General features: G+C 39.8%; 1 protein-coding gene across 1 annotated transcript in view; it reads left to right on the top strand.

The window, feature by feature from the left end:
* SLCO6A1 (solute carrier organic anion transporter family member 6A1) overlaps positions 1-21,245 on the top strand; it is a gene marked incomplete at its 3' end in the record, with an annotated part of 83,999 nt that overhangs the window by 18,486 nt on the left and 44,268 nt on the right. The window contains exons 3-6 of the mRNA XM_059691898.1: positions 4,813-4,995; positions 7,655-7,751; positions 12,246-12,367; positions 14,097-14,206. Of these exons, the coding sequence (XP_059547881.1) occupies positions 4,813-4,995; positions 7,655-7,751; positions 12,246-12,367; positions 14,097-14,206 (512 nt within the window). The remainder of the gene's footprint in view (positions 1-4,812; positions 4,996-7,654; positions 7,752-12,245; positions 12,368-14,096; positions 14,207-21,245) is intronic.

Below are 21,245 nucleotides of genomic sequence, written 5' to 3' on the forward strand. Positions count from 1 at the left end.
ATCCATTCTCCTGACATTTTTTTTTTAGTCTATTCTCTTATTATTCACAACTTTCCTCTTGTTTTAGTTAGTTTGGGCTACTATAACAAAAATATTATAGGCTTGGTGGCTTAAACAACAGAAATTTATTTCTCACAGGCTGAGAGTTCAAGGTCCAGGTGCCTGCCAATTTAGTTCCCGGTAAGGACCCTCTTCTTGGTATGCCCTCATATTGTTGTAACCGAGAAAGAGAGGGAGAGCAAGCTCTCTAGTGTTTCATCTTATAAAGGCACCAATCCCATTTATGAATACTCTACTTTCATGACTTAATTACCTCCCAAAGGTCCCATCTCCAAATACTTTCACATTGGGAATTTGGGTTTCAATATATGAATTGTGGGGGGATACAAACATTCAGTTAATAGTACTCAATATCTTCTGTATTGGATAGAAAATACATGCTACAAGAGAGAATTGCTTCAATTTCTTACCATAGAAACTATAACTCCACCTATATTTTCATGTTTACATTCCTTACTTCTTCATTCCTGTTAAAATGGAAGAGCTATCCTCCTGCTAAACATCCTGTTCTTTCTTACCTACTTGGGAACTTTATTCCAATGATGATCTGTACCTCCTTCTGCAAAATCCTCCCTTTTTTGGGTGCTGCTCATTAGCACCCAAGTTCTTCCCATTCTTTTTTTTTTTAAATTAAATCTTTATTGTTCAGATTATTACATTGGTTCTTCTTTTTTCCCACCATAACTCCCCTCCACCCAGTTCCCACCCCACTCTCCACCCTCACTCCCCACCCACTGTCCTCATCCATAGGTGCACGATTATTGTCCAATCTCTTCCCGCACCCCCCACACCCCTTTCACCCCAAGAATAGTCAGTCCATTCCCTTTCTATACCCCTGATTCTATTATAATAACCAGTTCATACTGTTTATCAGATTATTTATTCACTTGATTTTTAGATTCAATTGTTGATAGATGTGTATTTGTTGTTCATAATTTGTATCTTTACCTTTTTATTCTTCCTCTTCTTAAAAGATACCTTTCAGCATTTTATATAATACTGGTTTGGTGGTGATGAACTCCTTTAGCTTTTTCTTATCTGTGAAGCTCTTTATCTGACCTTCAATTCTGAATGATAGCTTTGCTGGATAAAGTAATCTTGGTTGTTAGGTTCTTGGTGTTCATCACTTTGAATATTTCTTGCCATTCCCTTCTGGCCTGCAAAGTTTCTGTTGAGAAATCAGCTGACATTCGTATGGGTACTCCCTTGTAGGTAACTGACTGTCTTTCTCTTGCTGCTCTTAACATTCTCTCTTTGTCTTTTGCTCTTGGAATTTTAATTATGATGTGTCTCAGTGTGGTCCTCTTTGGATTTCTTTTGTTTGGGGTTCTCTGAGCTTCCTGGACTTGTACGTCTATTTCTTTCACCAGGTAGGGGAAGTTTTCTCTCATTATTTCTTCAAATAGGTTTTCAATATCTTGCTCTCTGTCTTCTTCTGGCACCCCTATAAATCAGATGTTGATACACTTGAAGCTGTCCCAGAGGCTCCTTACACTATCTTCGTATTTTTGGATTCTTTTTTCATTTTGCTTTTCCGGTTGGGTGTTTTTTGCTTCTTCATATTTCAAATCTTTGTCTTGATTCTTGCAATCCTCTGGTCTGCTGTTGGGAGTCTGTATAATATTCTTTATTTCAGTCAGTGTAACTTAATTTCTAGTTGGTCCTTTATCACAACATCGAGGGTCTCACTAGATTTCTTGAGGATCTCACTACATTTATCGGCAGTTTCTAGAAATTTCTTGAAAAACCTTAAAAGTGTGGTTTTCAACTCTATATCCAGTAGTTTGCCTCTGGCCCAGGAATCATGCCTGGGCAGGGGACCCCCATCTCCCTCTGATCGCTTGCTCCACCCCCCGCCCAAGCCTGACCCCTCTTTTTTTTTTTTATTGCTTAAAGTATTACAAAGGGTATTACATATGTGTCCATTTTTTCCCCCTGCCCTAAGCCTGACCCCTCTTACCCAGGCTTTAGGCCTGGGCAAGGGGACCATCATATCCCCCCAATCCCCGGCTCCGCCCCCCACCCAGGCCTGATGCCTCGGCCAGAGGAGTTAACCCTCATCACCCTCTGATCACCAATCACCAGATCGGCCCCTTGACCAGGCCTGAGGCCTCCGGCAGAGGTGTCAGGCCTGGGCAGGGGACCCCCAGCTCCCTGCGGTTGCAGGCTCCGCCCCTTCCCAGGCCTAACGCCTCTGGCTGAGGCGTCCGGCCCGGGCAGCGGGGACCCACAGCTGCAGCGGCCCCGCGATCGTGGGCTTCGCTTTAGGCCCAGGCAAGGGACCCCTAGCTCCTGGGACTGCCAGCTTCGACCGTGCACAGCTCCCATCGCTGGCTCCACCCCTACTTCCTGCTATCACTGGCCAGGGCGGAAAAGGCACCTGATTCTCTGATCATGGCTGGGGGGCAGGGCAAAGGCGGCCCCAGGGCCGCCTTTGCCCTGCCCCCCAGCTCTTAGCTCCCCCCTGGGTTTCCAATCACTGTCAGTGGCAGGGGGCTTCTTCCTGCTTTCCCTTTCTCCTCCCTGCATTGTGCCTACATATGCAAATTAACCGCCATCTTGTTGGCAGTTAACTGACAATCTTAGTTGGCAGTTAACTGCCAATCTTAGTTGGCAGTTAATTTGCATATAGTCCTGATTAGCCAATGAAAAGGGTAGCATCGTACGCCAATTACCATTTTTCTCTTTTATTAGTGTAGATAATTAAAACTTTTGACTTGTTATAGTTCTTGAACTATCAACAGTGTTTGTAGTACTGACTGTTCCCTTCTTCTTGAAACTATAGTCCAAACAAAAGATTTTTTTAATATGAAGAAAGGTGCTAAAAGATTAGTTTTATCCTATTTGTGGAAAAAATTTGCTTTCAGATATTGGATAGCAGGACTATCAGGACTGTAAGCCCTAGGAAAAAGAAACCAACAAGCCGAATTTTCTAGGAGGAGGCAAAAGTAGTAGACTAGGGATATATTTGATTAAGGAGGGTGAAGGACCTCCTTAAGTTTAATGATCATGAATTCAAAGTGAGTTTTGCATGGTTGTGTGTTTTCCTATGGCCACATTCAGTTTTTAAAGTGTAGGTATAGAGTAAGGAGAAGAGTTGAACTTGACTAGGGTTGCAATTTCATTGAGGGATTGCATGACATACAAGAGAGCAAGGCATTTAAAAGTGTTACGATGACAACGAAAGAAGTAAGGGTATAAAGGGACATTGAGATAGTGAAAAGGAGCAAGATCAATAGATTATATAGGTCCTGGTGGGTTTTAGGGATTGGTGACAATGGGTTACTAGAAGGAGTGAGCTAGAAAGGTAAAGATGTTTGTAGGATGCTTTAAATTGCAATTAAAGAAGGTTTGTAGTTCATTGTGTTTGCAAGTTTAAATTGAATAGCTTTATACCTGCTAAGTGGAGTTCAATTAAATGGGAAGAAAGCAGTTCAAGGAACTCACTGGTTGGGTGTTGATACTGATATGTCTATATAAAATTGAATTATCAGTAATTTGAATAAACATTCTAGAGACCTCCTCCTATTTAACATGGAATCAAATATTCCATATGAATACTGAACCAGCTGAAATTTTCCATTAGTGTACTATTTTGCAATCTACACATTAACCAGTTTTTCACAGTAATATTTTCAGAACATTTGTTAAGTTCCAATCAAATATACACAATCAAAATGATCTAATAGCATTGTTTAGATCTACCAGGCTAATAACAAATGCAATTCTAACAAACATTTATTTACTATTGTTTTATAAACATGTGAATAAAAAAAAGCTTAAGAAATAGACTGTCCTGTAAAGAAATTTAAAATCTAGTGGATTATTATATAATGACTAACAAAAACTTTCATTGTGTAATACAGTGATTTTCAGCCTTTTTCGTCTCATGGCACATATAAACTAATTACTAAAATTCTGTGGCACTCCAAAAAAATACACTTTTTGCCAACCTGGTGGAGTAAAGGGGGGTCAGTAGGAAAACAGGGGACTATCTGTAATACTTTCAATAATAAAGATCAATTTTAAAAAAGAAGAGAACACAAAGTTACAGAAACAAAAATAAATAGGTATAATTTTGATTCATCGCACTGAATGGCTACTATTGTGTTGGCTATTGTCATTTGTTTATTTGACAATCTAAAGGAAAAGAGGTCAATGCCTCTGACTAGTCAGGTATTGCATGTTTTAAAAATTCTTATGGTGCACTCATTAAACATCACTGGTATAATGCCTGTCCTTATGGATCTATGTTTTATTATTTAGTGGGTATAAAATGGAAAATTATTTTGATCAGAGTGACACACAAAGTTAATTGTCAGAGAAGTGGATATAGAACTAAGCTCAGAAGGTAATCTTTAATAAGTCAGATCATCTAAAAGGGATACTTTTATCCTAGTCAAAAGTCAGAGTTACCAGATGCCAAATTTAAGATATGTATATTTACCTATGCAAACAAGTATGTATATACATATAGTCATACATATACATTTATGTTTGGTTTATATATAATATTTGCATCTTTTTCAGTATTCCCACAAATTTTATTTTATCATTCCATTTTCCTGAGAACATGTTGATTAATTGTAGAGCTATTACATTCAATGTAAATGAAATCTTAACTAAAAGAAAAAAGTATAATGGTGGAAATATCTTGTAAAAGGTAAAATATTTCATAAAATACACTGTGTATTTGTTGTATGTTTAAGTTTTGACTCATTTAACAAAAAACTTAAATTATCCTTTCAAAAGATATTTGCCAAGAAAAGAAGATTTCCAGAGATTGCACGAAATCCTTTTCAGTCTATGCAAAGTATATAACTTGCATCTTGCTTGGGCAGACTGCACAGGGAATAGCAGGAATACCTCTTTATATCCTTACAGTACCCTTTCTTGATGACAGCATTGACGAACACTCAATTGGTACTTATCTAGGCAAGTTATTTTTCCTCATTTTTATTGAGCTTCTATATTTTGCTGTGCATATCTAAACTGATATACAGGTGCTAATTACTGGCTTTTATAATAACACTAGTAGCCTGTTGCACAGAATTTGTGCATGAGGGGCGGGAGTGTCCCTCAGCCCGGCCTGCACCCTCTCCAATCTGGGACCCCACAGGGATTGGGCCTAAACCGGCAGTCGGACATCCCTTACAATCTGGGACTGCTGGCTCCTAACCGCTCACCTGCCTGCCTGCCTGATCGCCCCTAACCATTCTGCCTGCTGGTCTGGTTGCCCCCAACTTCCCTCCCTTCCAGCCTGATCATCCCTAACTGCCCCCCACCACCGCCAGCCTGATCGTGCCCAACTGCCCCTCCTGCTGGCCTGATCACCCCCAACTGCCCCCCTGCTGGCCTGCTCGCCCTCAATTGCCCCCCCCCTCCTTGCCGGCCTGCTTGCCCCCAACTGCCCTCCCTTCCTGGCCTGATTGCCCCTAACCTCCTCTGCCTCGGCCCTGCCACCATGGCTTTGTCCAGAAGAATGTCTGGAAGGTCTCCCGGTCTAATTAGCATATTACTCTTTTATTAGTATAGATTGTAATAAATAGTAACTGGTATGTTTAACTTCAAAATCACATTGAGCCACTTAATTCTGAAAAGCTGCTTGAGATTTGGAATTGTAAACAAGTCATCTGAAGGCCAGCCTAAAAGATATAAAGCAATAGAAAAAATACATTCTTAAGTAATTAAAACTATAATCTTTCCATATATATATATATCATATCAAATTATATAGGCTGCAGTTCATTTTTCTAGAAAAAAAATCTCAAAATAACCAGACTGAATTTCTTGAGTAGATGTATGCTTAAACTTATGGGATATGTGTAGGAAGTTGCTGTCATCATGTCCATAAGGGAAAATAAATGCCTCTTCAGTACTAGATTCAGTGTGGTGCTAAAATAGTGATCATTGTTCTAAGTTCTTTACATAAATTAACTCACTCATCTTTGAGAGGAGCTCTGATATTTTGAAGTTAATGAAAACAATCTCATTCATCTTTTCAAGGAAAGAAGTGATATGCTATTTAATTGACCACAGAGTAGTATCCTCAGTTCATAGTGTTTTATGCTAATGTATTCTGTAATAAGTAACGCGGGAGTTTATCTCAGAATAATCTGTACTTCCTTATATTACAATAGCTTCTAGTCCTAGTAGATCATCTATTTGTACATCTATTTAACTATCATATGTGAAAAAAAATAAAGTTGTTTTTTATACTTATTGTGAAGGTGACATAAAAGATAATAGTATTTTGTGTCAAAATAATAATTTCCCTTCAGAGGTAAGGAAAGGCATGCCAATAAACTAAAATGTCTGATATTCATATATATGCTTTTAGAAAAAAAGATGCTGTGATTTATTAGTCTTAGCTGAGGGTAGAAACAAATACATTTGTTTTACTTTTGGTTCTATGGAATAGCAATCAGAACTCACATATATGTATTGCAGAGAGAAGTTTACTTTATTGCCACCTCTTGTCACCCTGGCAGCTAATATGAAAGATGCAAAGGGGACGAGAATGTATCATTATAAAGTAGAATCTTGTATTCGTACCACAAATTAAAGTGAAATATGGTGTATTTCATTTATATTAAATGCAAATACAGTGGGGCCTTGACTTACGAGTGTCCTGACTAACGAGTTTTTTAAGATACCAGCTGTCTCTCGGCCGATTTTTTTGCATTGAGTTGATAGAGTGATTTGAGTTAATGAGCTCCTTAATGAGCTCCTTAACGAGCTCAGTCTCGGAACGAATTAAACTCTTAAGTCAAGGCCCCACTGTATATTTATATATACTACATTGCATATATAGATGAAATAAGATACAGTGAATTATATAATTAAATTATCTGAGTTTCTCTAGTATATGCATTGGATATATGTATGATGGCTAATTTTATGTGTAAGCTTGGCTTAGTTTGGTCAAACACCAGTTTAGATGTTTCTGTGATATTTTTTAGATGTGGCTAACATTTACAATCAGTAGACTTTGAGTAAAGCAGATTACCCTCCATAGTGTGTGTAAACCTCATCCAATCAGTTGAGGCCTTTTAGAATAAAGACTGAGGTTTCCCAAAGAGAGAAATCTTTCTCCAAACTGCAACATAGAGAAACTCTGCCTGAGTCGCTCCAGCCTGCTGTACTGCCCTGTGGATTTCAGACTTATTTATAGCCTCAAGACTGTAATAATAATTCTTACCTGGATTTCAAATCTGCCAGCCTATCGTACACATTTGCACTTGCCAGCCCCCACAGTTGCATAAGCCAATTCCTTAAAATCTCTCTTGCTCTCTAAATATCTTATTTGTAATAGTGCCAACAATAAAAAATTAAAAAAGGAAGTAGAAAAAATAATTCCCACTGAGAGATATTGATCAGAAAAACAGGAGATGGTCACCTGTGAATAAAAATAGTTCAGAAATCACTTCACACACACACACACAAATCCATTTTGTTCTGTTTCTCTGGAGAACCCTGACTAATAAAGTATACTATGAAGCTTTAAGAAGGCATCCATTTTAGTGATGTAACTTTTATTATCTTGTGACAGAGTTGGTTATATAGTGGTTAGATGTCGATATTCATTTTATAGGCTTGATGGATGCTTCAGGAACAGTTGGATATGCTTTGGGTTATGCGATAGCAGCACCCCTGGTTACCACCCCTGAGAGAAGTACTTCTAATATAACGTAAGCCATTTTCTTTCCTTTTTTGCCTACATTATGTAAAATATTTATTCGATAGACATGTTAGCTTATAAATAGACTCGAGGCCCAGTGCATGAATTTGTGCACTGCTGGGGTCCCTTGGCCTGGCCAGTGATCGGGGCCAATCGGGGCCCTCTCACCCAGTCCAGATCGGGGCTGATGGTGGCCAGCCAGATCCAGGGCATGTCCAGCCCTCTCGCCCAGTCCCAATTGACCGGACCCCAGCAGCAAACAAACCTACTGGTCAGAGCGCCTGGCCCCTGGTGGTTAATGCGCATCATAGCAGCTGGTCAAGCAGTTGACCAAATGGTCGACCGATCGGTCAGACACTTAGCATATTACACTTTTATTATATAGGATACAATTAATTTTTAATGACCATATTTTTAGAAAAATATATGTAAATGTGACTGATATGCATATATATGTACATATAAATACATCTACAATGTATATTTTTTACACTACTGCTTGAAATAGAATTTAAAAGACATTACTTAGAATGACAAGCTGCTAACTAGTAATTCTGCATATAATTTTTTAAAATTTGTGGTAAAAAACATGTAACATAAACTTTATCATCCTAGCCATTCTTTAAATGTACAGGACAGTGTTAACTATATGCACTTTGTTGTGCAACAGATATCTAGATCTTTTTATCTTGCTAAACTGAAACTCTTTATCTGTTGCAAAGCAACTTCCCTTTTTCCCTTTCTCCCCAGCCCCTGGCAATCATCATGCTATTTTCTGTTTCTAAGAGTTCGACTACTTTAGATATCTCATATATGTGGAATCATGCAGTATTTGTCTTTTTATGACTAACTTATTTCACTTAGCATAATGTCCTTAAGTTTCATTCATATTGTAGCATATGACAGAATTTTCTTCTTTATTCATTCTTCTGACAGTGGACATTTAGTTTACTTCCTATTTGTGGCTATTGTGAGTAATTCAATTTCCATGAGTGTGCAAATATCTTTGAGATTCTATTTTCAATCCTTTGTGATATATACCCAGAAATGGAATTAAAAAAAAAAATCCTCACCCAGGGATATGCTTTTGTATTTTATTTTATTTTATTTTTTAGAGAGAGGAAGAGAGAGAGAGACATTGATTGGTTGCCTCTCAACTGCAGCCCACTCGGGACCGAACCTGCAACCTAGGTATAAGCCCGAACCAGGAATTGGACCCAGAGTAGAGGACACTCCAACCAACTGAGTCACAACAGCCAGGGGCAGAAATGGGATTTTTAAAAGAAATCTCCAGCCCTAACCGGTTTGGCTCAGTGGATAGAGCATCAGCCTGCAGACTGAAGGGTCCCGGGTTCGATTCTAGTCAAGGGCATGTACCTTGGTTGCAGGTGCATCCCCAGTAGGGGGTGTGCAGGAGGCAGCTGATCGATGTCTCTCTCTCATTGATGTTTCTAATTGTCTATCCCTCTCCCTTCCTCTCTGTAAAAAAATCAATAAAATACATAGTTTTTTAAAAAGGAATCTCCATACTGTTATCCATAGTGGACGTATCATTTTATATTCCCACCAGTAGTGCACAACGTTTCCAATTTCTCAACATCTTTGCTAACACTGTTTATTTTCTGTTTTGTTTTGTTTTTTGGTAATAGCCATCCTAACAGATGTGTTGTACGTTTAAATTTAACTTCCAATTTCAATTTATTTTTGCCTATAATAGGAGGCATGGGCCAAGATTCTATTTTCTCTCAAAGAAATAGCTAATTGTACTAATGACATTTTGGATCATTTCCTTTTTAAAAAATTTTTATTTTTACTGACATTAAATACCATTTTTACCATACATTAAATTTCCCCGTAAATGAGGTTTTTTTTTCTTCTCTCTTGTCTGTCTAATCCATTTTCTGGCATTTTTCTATTTTAAAAAATAAATTTTTTTTATTGATTTCAGAGAAGGGAGAGGGAGAGAGAGACAGAAACATCAATGATGACAGAGAATCAATGATTGGTTGCCTCCTGCAAACAATCACAATGCAACCCAGGAATGTGCCCTGACTGGGAATCAAACCAGTGACCTCCTGGTTCATAGGTCTACGCTCAACCACTGACCCACGCTGCTGGCTGGGCTTCTGACATATTTTTCTATATAATGCCAATACTACAATATTTTAAATATAACTACTAAGTATAACTAGTGCCCGACCAATGTGGCTCAGAGGTTGAGTGTTGACCTATGAACCCGGAAGTTATGGTTTGATTCCGGTCAGGGCACATGCCTGGATTTTGGCTTGATCCCCAGTAGGGAGCCTGCAGAGGCAGCCAATCAATAAGTCTCTCTCATCATTGATGTTTCAATCTCTCCTCCCTCTCCCTTATTCTCTGAAATCAAGAAAAATATATAAAAAATAAATATAACTAGTTATATTTAATAACTAAAGCTTTATCATATAATTTGCTATTTGGATAAATAAGTCTCTACTCATTATTATTCATTAAAAATCATTTGCAAAATTACTATCCAGATAAATTTGATAATCTCAGGTTATAATCATATCATTTTGATTTGACATACTTGAATTTATGTGTCAAATTGGTAATAACTATTATCTTACTATGTAAGAATATGGTGTATTGCTCTATTTTCTCAACATTTCTTTTATGCCCTTCACTAAAGTTTTATGATTTTATTTATTGAAGATATCTTATGTAGTTTATTCCTACTGATTTTATATATTCTGTTAGTGTTATGCATGGAATCTTTGTATTATGACATTTACTAATCATTTACTTTTAGTAGGAGACTATATTGATTTCTAAGTTTGTCTTATATCTGTTACTTTATTAAATTATTTGCTTATACTTTGTAGTTTCTTTAAGTTTATTTTCCTTAATTTTTAAATACTCAGTTATTCACACGAATGTGTATAACTTTTATCATATTATATGTAATATAATGAATATAGTTAGAATATATAGCTGGGTTCAAAAGTAAAACAAATAAAATTTCTAAAAATTATAAAAATAAGAAAATTTGTACCCCTAGTGGCAATCTGGAGTTGAAACTTTCTAGGCATAGCATACTGTACAGTGGAAATCAAGATTGCAACCCTGTGTCATTGCACTTTGGAATTGGTATCCCTGAGTGATGTAGCAATGGATAAGGAGTTGGCCCACATTCATATAATTTGCTATTTGGATGCATAAGTCTCTACTCATTATTATTCATTAAAAATCAGGAGCTGTGTTTGCAAAATTACTTTCCAGATAAATTTGATAATCTCAGGTTACAATCAAATCATTTTGATTTGACATACTTGAAATAATGAGAGATAATGCCTATAAGTAAGCTACTCACCAGGTGTCTGTTGGCAGTAAAGTCACCTGTGAGAAACCAGCATCTCCAAAACTGTGGTTCCTAGGGTTGTGGGAATTTCCCCATGATGGCTGGTTGGACAAAGTCTTAAAGGTGTGCGAAACTGAAGACAGTGGCAGCTGTGTAGTAATCAACTTCCCTAAATCTCCTCTCTAAATTATACAAAATAACTTCACAACTATGAAAATTCTCCACAAGATCATAGTCGCAGTATCATGGAAGACAAAGAATGCTGAAGTTGTAAACTGTGATTAAAAAGAGAAAATTTAGCCGAAACCGGTTTGGCTCAGTGGATAGAGCGTCGGCCTGCGGACTGAAGGGTCCCAGGTTCGATTCCGGTCAAGGGCATGTACCTGGGCTGCGGGCACATCCCCAGTGGGAGATGTGCAGGAGGCAGCTGATCGATGTTTCTCTCTCATTGATGTTTCTGACTCTATCTCTCTCCCTTCCTCTCTGTAAAAAATCAATAAAATATATTTTTTTAAAAAAAGAGAGAAAATTTAAAAATCCCAGCACAGGATCCTTCACACCCCCATCCCACTCAGTCCGCTGTAAGGCTTTGTGGTTTACAAAGGTGGAGCAAGAAAAATTGCAGGTAAGAGAGGAGATAATGGCCAACAAAGGGTCCTGAGGTTGATTAGGTATGATCACTAGAAGGTAACTCACTCTTAGTCTGAGAGTTGAGAGAAGGGACTATAAGAAAGAGATTTCATAATAAATGTGATTTAAAGGGTTAATTGTGCAACTTAAAGGGGAGGTTTTCACTAAAGGGCTGGGGCTAGGTGCATGATTTAAAGGGCCAGGACTGATTTTAAAGGAGAGGTGAGATTTAAAGGTATAGTCTTCGAAATGCTTAGCTTCTGTTGAAGAAAGTTTTAAATATATCAAAGAATTACTCATCACCGCCTGAGTGGACAGGGGAGAAAAAAGAAAGGGAAAAATTTAGGGGCCTGCAAGACAAAAGGGAACTACATAATTAAAGGACTCACAACCATTCACTCTCAGCAAAGCAAACAACAAGGACAAATTAACAGAAAATGTTTCATTTCTCGCTTTATTTTTCTTTCTCTGTTAGATTATGGTTTTGTTTGTAATAAAATACACAAACTAATTTTTTTCACTTTTCTCTGTTAGAGTTGGTGGTGGTGATAATAATGAACACTGGTTACATACTTGGTGGATTCGCTTTGTTTTTCTCACAGTTTTGGCATGGTCTACATTAATAGCATTTTCATGCTTTCCACGGCATATAAAAGGTGACTATACTGATATAATTCATTTAATTAAAGGACTGTAGGTTCCTCCTCCCACCCTCACCTCTCCTTTCCCCTCCCCCTCATTCTCAGAATATGCTTGTACTACATTTCTCTCTGTCATGGATATACAGAGATGTGGGATAGTATTATCTGAACAAATGAAGCCTTGTGTGGCCAGATACTATTTTATTTATGTACCAGACTTTCATAAGTGAATATTTTTTGCTCCTTGTCATTTATTTCGAAAAATGCTTTATATCTAAAGTTTATAAGTTTTCTTAAAGAAAGACATCTATTTATCTAGTATCCTATATAATAAAAGGCTAATATGCAAATTATCCCCTCAACTGGGAGTTTGACCAGGAGTTCCACCAGGGGGCAGGGCTGGCCAGCCAACCGCCCACAGTCCCTCCCCCTAGCCACCCCCCCAACCAACCCGCCCCAAATCAGTGCCAGGGCCAGCCGGACCCCACCCATGCACACATTCGTGCACCAGGCCTCTAGTTATTTAATATATGTACTACCTCATAGAATTGTTGTAATCCTATATAATAAAAAGGTAATATGGAAATTGACCCTAACCGCAGAATTAACAGATAAACTGCTGGATCAGTCACTATGAGGCACACTGACCACCTCTTGGTCCCTTTCCCTGGCCAACAGGCTTCGATCACCTGATGGCCACCTGTAGTCGAGGTGGGGGCAGCAAGTGGGTGGGAACAGCCAACCTCTTGGTCCATTCCCTCGGCTGTCAGGCACCGATCACCCAAAGGCAAATGGGGAACTGGGGGTGGGTGGTGGCGGGGGGTGGGGCTGGCTTACAGCAGCTGGAGAAGATGGCTCGGATTGTAAGCCAAGCCTAGGGACCATACCCACACACAAATGTCATGCGCTGAGCCTCTAGTATAAAATAAAAACTATTGAAATTCTTTTAAAAACAGAGAAATAAAATATTCTCTTTATAATAGTACATTTTATTGGTACAAAATGTTTTATTAACATTAAAGACTATTATTTATATTTTAGGACTGTACTGTCAAATAGTGTAGAACCTTGCCACATGTGACTATTTAAATTTTAAACTAAATTAAATTAGAAATCCATTTACTCAGTCATAGGAGCTAGTTTCAAGTATTTAATGGCTAAGCTATTGTAAGTACAAAAATGGAAAATTTTCATTATAACAGAATGTTCTTTAGGAGGGTACTGTTAGAAGAATGTACCTTTTAATTAATTAGATTGGCTTCAGCTTGTTCAAAAATAGCTCACTTGGCATTCCAAGACAAACTATGTTTATTAGGATGTGTATATATGTTTTACATGTGTTTTATTTTTATTATTTTTTAATCTTTATTATTGAAAGTATTATAGGTGTCCCCCATTTTCTCCCCCATTGTTCCCCCCCACCCAGTTCCCACCTTTCACCACCCTATTGTCAGTGTCCATAGGTAATGCATATATGCATATAAATCTTTGGTTAATCTCTTCCCGCCCTTTCCTAGCACCTTTCCTTTGAGATTCCTCAATCTGTTCCATGTCTGTATGTCTTTGGTTCTATTTTATTCATCAGTTTATTTTGTTCATTAGATTCCTTGTTCGTTTATTTTGATTTTTAGATTCAATTGTTGATAGATATGTATTTATTGTCATGGTATTGTTCATATTTTTTATATATTTTTTTCTTCTTACTCGAACATGTCATAAGATTCTTTTGCTTGTTAACATATAGGTACAGGAAAGATAACATCTGGGAAACAAGAAATGCCTCAACTATTCAACAAAAAGTATAAAGATAAGGAATTTGGAACTAGTATCGGTGATTTATTTGCTTCTATTTGGGTAAAGTAAAATATTTAACTTGTTTTCCCTCCTGTTTACAACTTCACCCTTTAGTTTGCCTGCAGAATTATAGTTTTCACATGTAGATTTTATCAAGTCATTTCCCAGATTACTTGGTAGGTGAATTTCATACTCTTTTAGTGAGACTTTAAATACCCTTCACAATAGCATCAACTGAATTTTCCTTCCTTATTTCAGAATTTTACCCCTTCCTCCCCCACATTCCATCCACTTACTGTTTCATGGATGCGTTAGGTACTTTTGTAGTTCTGTACCTTTTTAGATGTAAATCTCTCAACTTCAAATGTTCTTCTTTCGCTTCTTCATTAGAAAAAACCTCTTTGTCAATCTTTACCTTAATGAGTTTCTCCTTTAATGCTTTCATAGGTATTTATTCAAAATATAATATAACATAACATGTTATATGGTATAAACATATACATAGTACTTTTTTTATTAAATTAGTCTAATTCTTCTTAAAATAAATAGCTATGTTGTATAAAATCATAAGTTTTGTTTACTTGTTTTCATTTAAACACAAAAGTGTTTATATTTTTATCAAATCATGAAACCTTTCTAGTAATGGTCTATATTTTATTCAGATTTTTATGTAATTTTTACTTTTACAAAAATATTTCATGTATTTTGTATATTCCATGTATTTTAACAATATAGAAATAAATTAGGGAGTCCCAGCAATCGGATCCTGAGAAACACTGCAGTCCAGAAGACTGGGATCTTAAGCCAGCCAGAGGAACACTTCACTTTTTCATTTTTATTTTATTTTATATTTTTATTACTTTGTTATCTCTTTTTTTCATTGTTTTTCTGTTTTTGTTTGTTGCTTTATTTTCTATTTCTTTTCACATTATTTTTCCATCACTCTATTTTATTTTATTTTTATTTGCTATTTTTATACCATTTTTGAAATCAAATTTTTTGTAAACTTATTATTATTATTATTATTATTTCTTGTTCTCTTTCCTCTTATCCACCCATCCCCTTTCTACTTCCTCTATACTGAACTGAGATCCTCCCCATATTCATCCAACTCTTAACCTTATCTTCTATATATAAGCTCAGCATCTACAGATTCTGCCCCCACCCTCTTTGCTGGGGGTTTGGTGTTTGTATTTTTTTCTTTTTCTTTTTTTTTAATTATTACTTTTTGTTTGTTTATTTGTTTTGTTTGTTTGTTTATGTATTGGTTCTGTGGTGTTTTATATATATATATATTTTCTCCTTTTCTTCCTTATTCTTTTCTCTCTTATCTTTTTCACTCTCTTCGATATCATTTATGCTCTCTCTTCTCGCCCCTAATTCTCTTTTCTCAGGTGGTCACTTATAGTAGAGTTATTATTGTCATGAGTACATTCATGCTTTAGTCCCTTTGTGTTGTGTCTTATCGAGGTGAATTTTATCCTGTCTGGCCAGGTGCTAGAGAATGAGCCAGACACCTGGAGAGGAAATTCCATCCACAAACGGGTCAATAACACCCAAGGCCCAACTACAGAGGCAGGAAGAAGGCGGCAGTGAGGGAGAGCATGAGACAGTGAGGGACCAAAAGAGGAGTGTGTGGTCATGTGGGATGTGTGTGTATGTGAGTGAGGCACAGATAGATCCCACAGGGCCTTTGGGGTCAGGTTAAACAGGTTCACCTAATGAGGCAGCCACTGCTACCGTGTAAGCAGTTCCAGGAGACCGGCTCATCCTCAGAAGCCTAGCATTTTTAAGGGGAGAGCTGTTGTAACTGGGAGCCAGGCCTCACCCCCACCCAGGGTGCCCTCAGATAACACCTGGGACTCTACAGACACCCCTGCCAGGGACCTACTACCTTGGCTGTGGTCCCATGGTCAATGAGTCTCCAGCCACCCTGGATGCAGGCTCCTGTGAGTTCTGAAGCATGCTCCCCTCTGACCGGCCCAACGCCTTAGCCCGGAGCACTGCAACCACACAAGCCACAGACATGTGAGCAGCCTGCCCCGTCTGAGATGCAGCAGCCACATGAGCAACCTGCCCACGATTGAGGAGCGGCAGCCCCACGCAGCCTGCCCCCATCCAAGGAGCAGCAGCTGCGCAGCCCACACCCTCCTATCTGAGGAGCAGTAGGTGTGCAAGAAACCTGCCCCCATCCAAGGAGCAACAGCCATGAAAGCAGCCTGTCCCCCATACGAAGAGCAGCAGCGGTGTGAGCAGCCCATACCCATACGAGGAACAGCATCATCACGAGCAGCCCACTCCCATTCAAGGAGCAGTAGCCGCCCAAGCAGCCTACCCAAGTCCGAGGAGCAGCAGCCATACGAGGAGACCACCCACATCTGAGGAGCAGCAGCCCTGTGCAGTCCACACTGGTCCAAGGAGCAGCAGACACACACAGCCTGCACCTGTCAGGTGAGCAGCAGCTGGGTGAGCGGCCTGCTCCCATCCGAGGAGCAGCAGACACATGTGCAGCTTGCTTCCGCCCAAAGAGAAGCAGCCATGCAAGCAGCCCATCCCCCGTCCGAGGAGCAGCAGCCATGCGAGCAGACAGCCCCCGTACCAGGAGCAGCAGCCGCACGTGCAGCTCACTCCAGCCCAAGGAGCAGCAGCCTCCCGAGCAGCTCGCACCTGTCCAATGAGTAGCAGCCACACAAACAGACAAGACCGACCACATCTGAGGAGTGGCAGCCCTGCAGAGCCCACACTGGTCCAAGAAGCAGCAGCCACATGCAGTCTGCACCTGTCCGACGAGCAGCAGCTGAGTGAGCATCCCGCCCCCATCTGAGGAACAGCAGTAGCATGCAGCCAGCTCCAATCCAAGGAGCAGCAGCCACATGAGCAGTCCGTTCCCATCCGAGAAGCAGAAGCCACGTGAACAGCCCGCTACTGTCCAAGGAGCAGCAGCTGCGCTCAGCCCGCTCCCACCTGAAGAGCAGCAGCCTCTTGATCAGCCCACCCCTGTCCAAGAAACAGCCGCTGTGTGAGCAGCCTCACCTACCAGACAGAGGAGATACCACTGCTATGAACAGCACCCACCAGAGGATCCACTGCCAACTGAGGAACAGCCACTACTGTAATCACTTGAAGAGCAACTGCAGCCCAAGGAAGCACTGCTACTCAAGGAGCAGCCCTTGCACGACTAGACATCTAGATCAGTCAGTGAGACCAAAAATGGGTAGACAAAGAAACCCCCAAAGGAAAGAAATGGCAGAATCGCCAGAAAACTTGCTAAGTGAAACAGAGGCATGCAATATCTCAGAAAAAGAATTCAGAATAAGCATCCTAGAGTGCATAAACCAGTTGGAGGAAAAAATAAACAACTTATGTAAGAGTCAACAAGAAATGGATGAAAAAAATCAATAACTTATGTAAGAATCAAGAAGAAATGAAGCCCTGACCGGTTTGGCTCAGTGGATAGAGCATCAGCGTGCGGACTGAAGGGTCCGAGGTTCAATTCCCGTCAAGGGCATGTACCTTGGTTTCAGGCACATCCCCAGTGGGGAGTGTGCAGGAGGCAGCTGAATCGTTGTTTCTCTTTCATCGATGTTTCTACCTCTCTATCCTTCTCTTTCTCCCTTCCTCTCTGTAAAAAATCAATAAAAAATATATATATAAAAAAGAAGAAATGCAGAGTGATATAGCTGCAATAAAAAAACACCATGGTTAAAAAAAACAACACCAAGATGGCAGCATAGGTAAACACCGGAAATTGCGGCCTCCCACTACAACTTCAAAAATACAATGAAAAGACAAAACGGACATCATCCAGAACTACAGGAAGGCTGGCTGAGTGGAAATTCTACAACTAGAAGGAAAGAGAAAAGCACACTGAGACTCAGAGGAGCTGCGGAAGTAAAGTGCAGAGGTACGGAGGCTCAAGCGCGCATGAGGAAAGGGGCTGGCACCTGAGGTCGCAGCTGTCTTTTTGAATCGGGAGGGAGTCACAAGCTCCTGACTGTTCTGAACGTCGGTTCGGGAAGTCTCTGGGGACCCAGGACTCATACGGGGAGAAACTGGACTGTCTGACAGCAGGCAGAACTCAGAACTTGAGGGTGGCTTTCCCTCAGAGGTGCTGGCAGCAATTATCGGGATACTGAGACGTACGGCCCCTGAGGGAAGAGCTAAGGATCAGCCATAGCTGCTTGCTCCGCCCTGTTGATTCCTTGAGACCCCGCCCCACCCAGGCTGCAGCAGAGGCTTTTGCATATGAATGCCCTGGCCCTTTGCAATCTGAAAATTACCTAACAAATTGCAGCTGGGCCAGACAGACCCAGAACTTCCAAGAGAAGGCCCAAAGCCTCACAGCAGCTTGCATTGCTTCACAGCTGGGCCTCATCTGGGCACCTACAAACTCCAAAAAAGGAAGGGGAATCTGCAGATCTCTTTGTAGCTCCTGCTGGGTAAGCTCAAGCAGAGGCTAAATTAGCACCTCCTTAGATCCAAGAGCCAGTGTACACAGTGGTCAGAGTGGGACCATCCAGATTACAACTCCTCAGATCCATAAGGGACACACTCAGGGTGCAGACTCAGTGAGCAACAAAACCCCACTGAAGCAAGTCTTGCCCCAGAAGGGTGTCTTCAGCACAGAAGTTCTCCCACTGCAGACACAGCTGATTCTCACAGCCAATTGGACTGGAGGTCAATTCCTCCTAGTGATACCAACAACAATCAAGGCATAACTACAACAAGACTGTGCACAAAGCCCACAAGGAGGTGCACCAAGAGTGTCCATCTCAGGTAACGGGGGAGGCTGAGCCACTGGGCCTTATAGGACACCTAGCACACAAAACCACTCTACCAACACAGGGAAGCATAAAAAATGCAGAGACAAACAAACAGGTCACAAATGACAGAAATGGAGGAAAGCAAACGACTGGATATAGAGTTCAAAACCGCGTTTATAAGGTTTTTCAAGAATTTTCTGGAAACCGCCGATAAATTTAGTGAGACCTGGAGGATATGAAAAAAGACCAACTAATACTGACTGAAATAAAGAATAATATACAGAGATCCAACAGCAGACAAGAGGATCCCAAGAATCAAGTCAAAGATTTGAAATACGAAGAAACAAAAAACACCCAACCGGAAAAGCAAAAAGAAAAAAGAATCCAAAAATATGAAGGTAGTGTAAGGAGCCTCTGGGACAGCTTCAAGCGTACCAACATCAGAATTATAGGGGTGCCAGAAGAAGAGAGAGGGCAAGATATTGAAAACCTATTTGAAGAAATAATGACAGAAAACTTCCCCTACCTGGTGAAAGAAATACACTTCCAAGTCCAGGAAGCGCAGAGAACCCCAAACAAATGGAATTCAAAGAGGACCACACCAAGACACATCATCATTAAAATGCCAAGAGCAAAAGACAAAGAGAGAATCTCAAAAGCAGCAAGAGAAAAAAAGTCAGTTACCTACAAGGGAGTACCCATACGACTGTCAGCTGATTTCTCAACAGAAACTTTGCAGGCCAGAAGAGAGTGGCAAGAAATATTCAAAGTGATGAATAGCAAGAACCTACAACCAAGATTACTTTATCCAGCAAAGCTATCATTCAGAATAGAAGGTCAGATAAAGAGCTTCACAGATAAGGAAAAGCTAACGGAGTTCATCACCACCAAACAAGCATTATATGAAATGCTGAAAGGTATTCTTTAAGAAGAGGAAGAAGAAAAAGGAACTCTTACCATTTGCCACAGCATGGATAGAACTGGAGGTCATTATGCTAAGTCAAATAAACCAGTCAGAGAAGGATAAATACCACATGATCTCACTCATTTGTAGAATATAATGAACAACATAAACTGATGAACAAGGACTGATCCAGAGACGGAGAGGCATTGATTGGACTGTTGGGCCTTGGAGGAAAGGTAGGGGAGGGTGGGGGTAAGGGGGAAAGATCAACCAAAGGACTTATATGCAAGCATATAGGCCTAACCAATGGACACGGACAACGGGGGGGGGGGGGCGGGTAGGGGGTAACATGGGGATAAGGACACGTATGTAATATCTTAATCAATAAAAAAATATAATTAAAAAAAACACACCATGGTAAGTTTCAACAATAGACTAGGAGAAGCGGAGGACCAAATTAGTGAATTAGATGACAGGGAAGCAAAACACACCCAAGCTGAACTGCAATTGGAGAAAAAAAATTAAGACAGGAGGATAGCCTAAGGGAGCTATCAGACAACATGAAATGAAGCAACATACAAATAATAGGGGTTCCAGAACAACAGAAGGATGAACAAGGATTTGAAAACCTATTAGAAGAAATAATATCAGAAAACTTCCCTGAGGTGGGGAAGAAAAAAGTCACACAAGCCCAGAGAGTCCCATGCAAGATGAACCCAAAAAGACCCACACCAAGACACATCATAATTACCATGGCAAATGTTCAGGACAAAGAGAGAATCTTAACGGCTGCAAGAGAGAGACAGAAAGTTACATACAAGGGATCTCCCATTAGATTATCAAATGATTTCTCAACAGAAACACATCAGGCCAGAAAAGAATGGTCTGAAATTTACAAAGTGATGCAAAGCAAGGGACTGAATCCAAGAATACTCTATCCAGCAAGGCTATCATTCAAAATTGAAGGGGAAATAAGAAGCTTCACAGACGAAAAAAGCTAAGGGAGTTTATCACCACCAAGCCAGCAATGCAAGAAATGCTAAAGGGAATGGTGTAAATAGAAGAAATAAAAAGCTAAGAAAGAATACAGGCACAAAAATATAAATGGCTACAAACAAGTACCTTTCAATAATAACTTTAAACGTAAATGGACTAAATGCTCCAATGAAAAGACATTGAGTGGCTGAATGGATAAAAGAACATGACCCATACATTTGCTGTCTACAAGAAACCCACCTCAGAATAAGGGACTCACACGGACTGAAAGTGAAGGGATGGAAAAATATCTTTCAGGAAAATGGAAATGAAATAAAAGCTGGCATAGCAATACTTATATCAGACAAAATAGACCTCAAAGAGAAGGCCATAACAAGAGATAAGGAAGGCCACTTCATAATACTAAAGGGATTGATACAGCAAGAGGATATAACCC

The sequence above is a fragment of the Myotis daubentonii genome, chromosome 4 (genome assembly GCF_963259705.1).
Source record: "Myotis daubentonii chromosome 4, mMyoDau2.1, whole genome shotgun sequence".
In the NCBI taxonomy this organism is placed as follows: Eukaryota; Metazoa; Chordata; class Mammalia; order Chiroptera; family Vespertilionidae; genus Myotis; species Myotis daubentonii.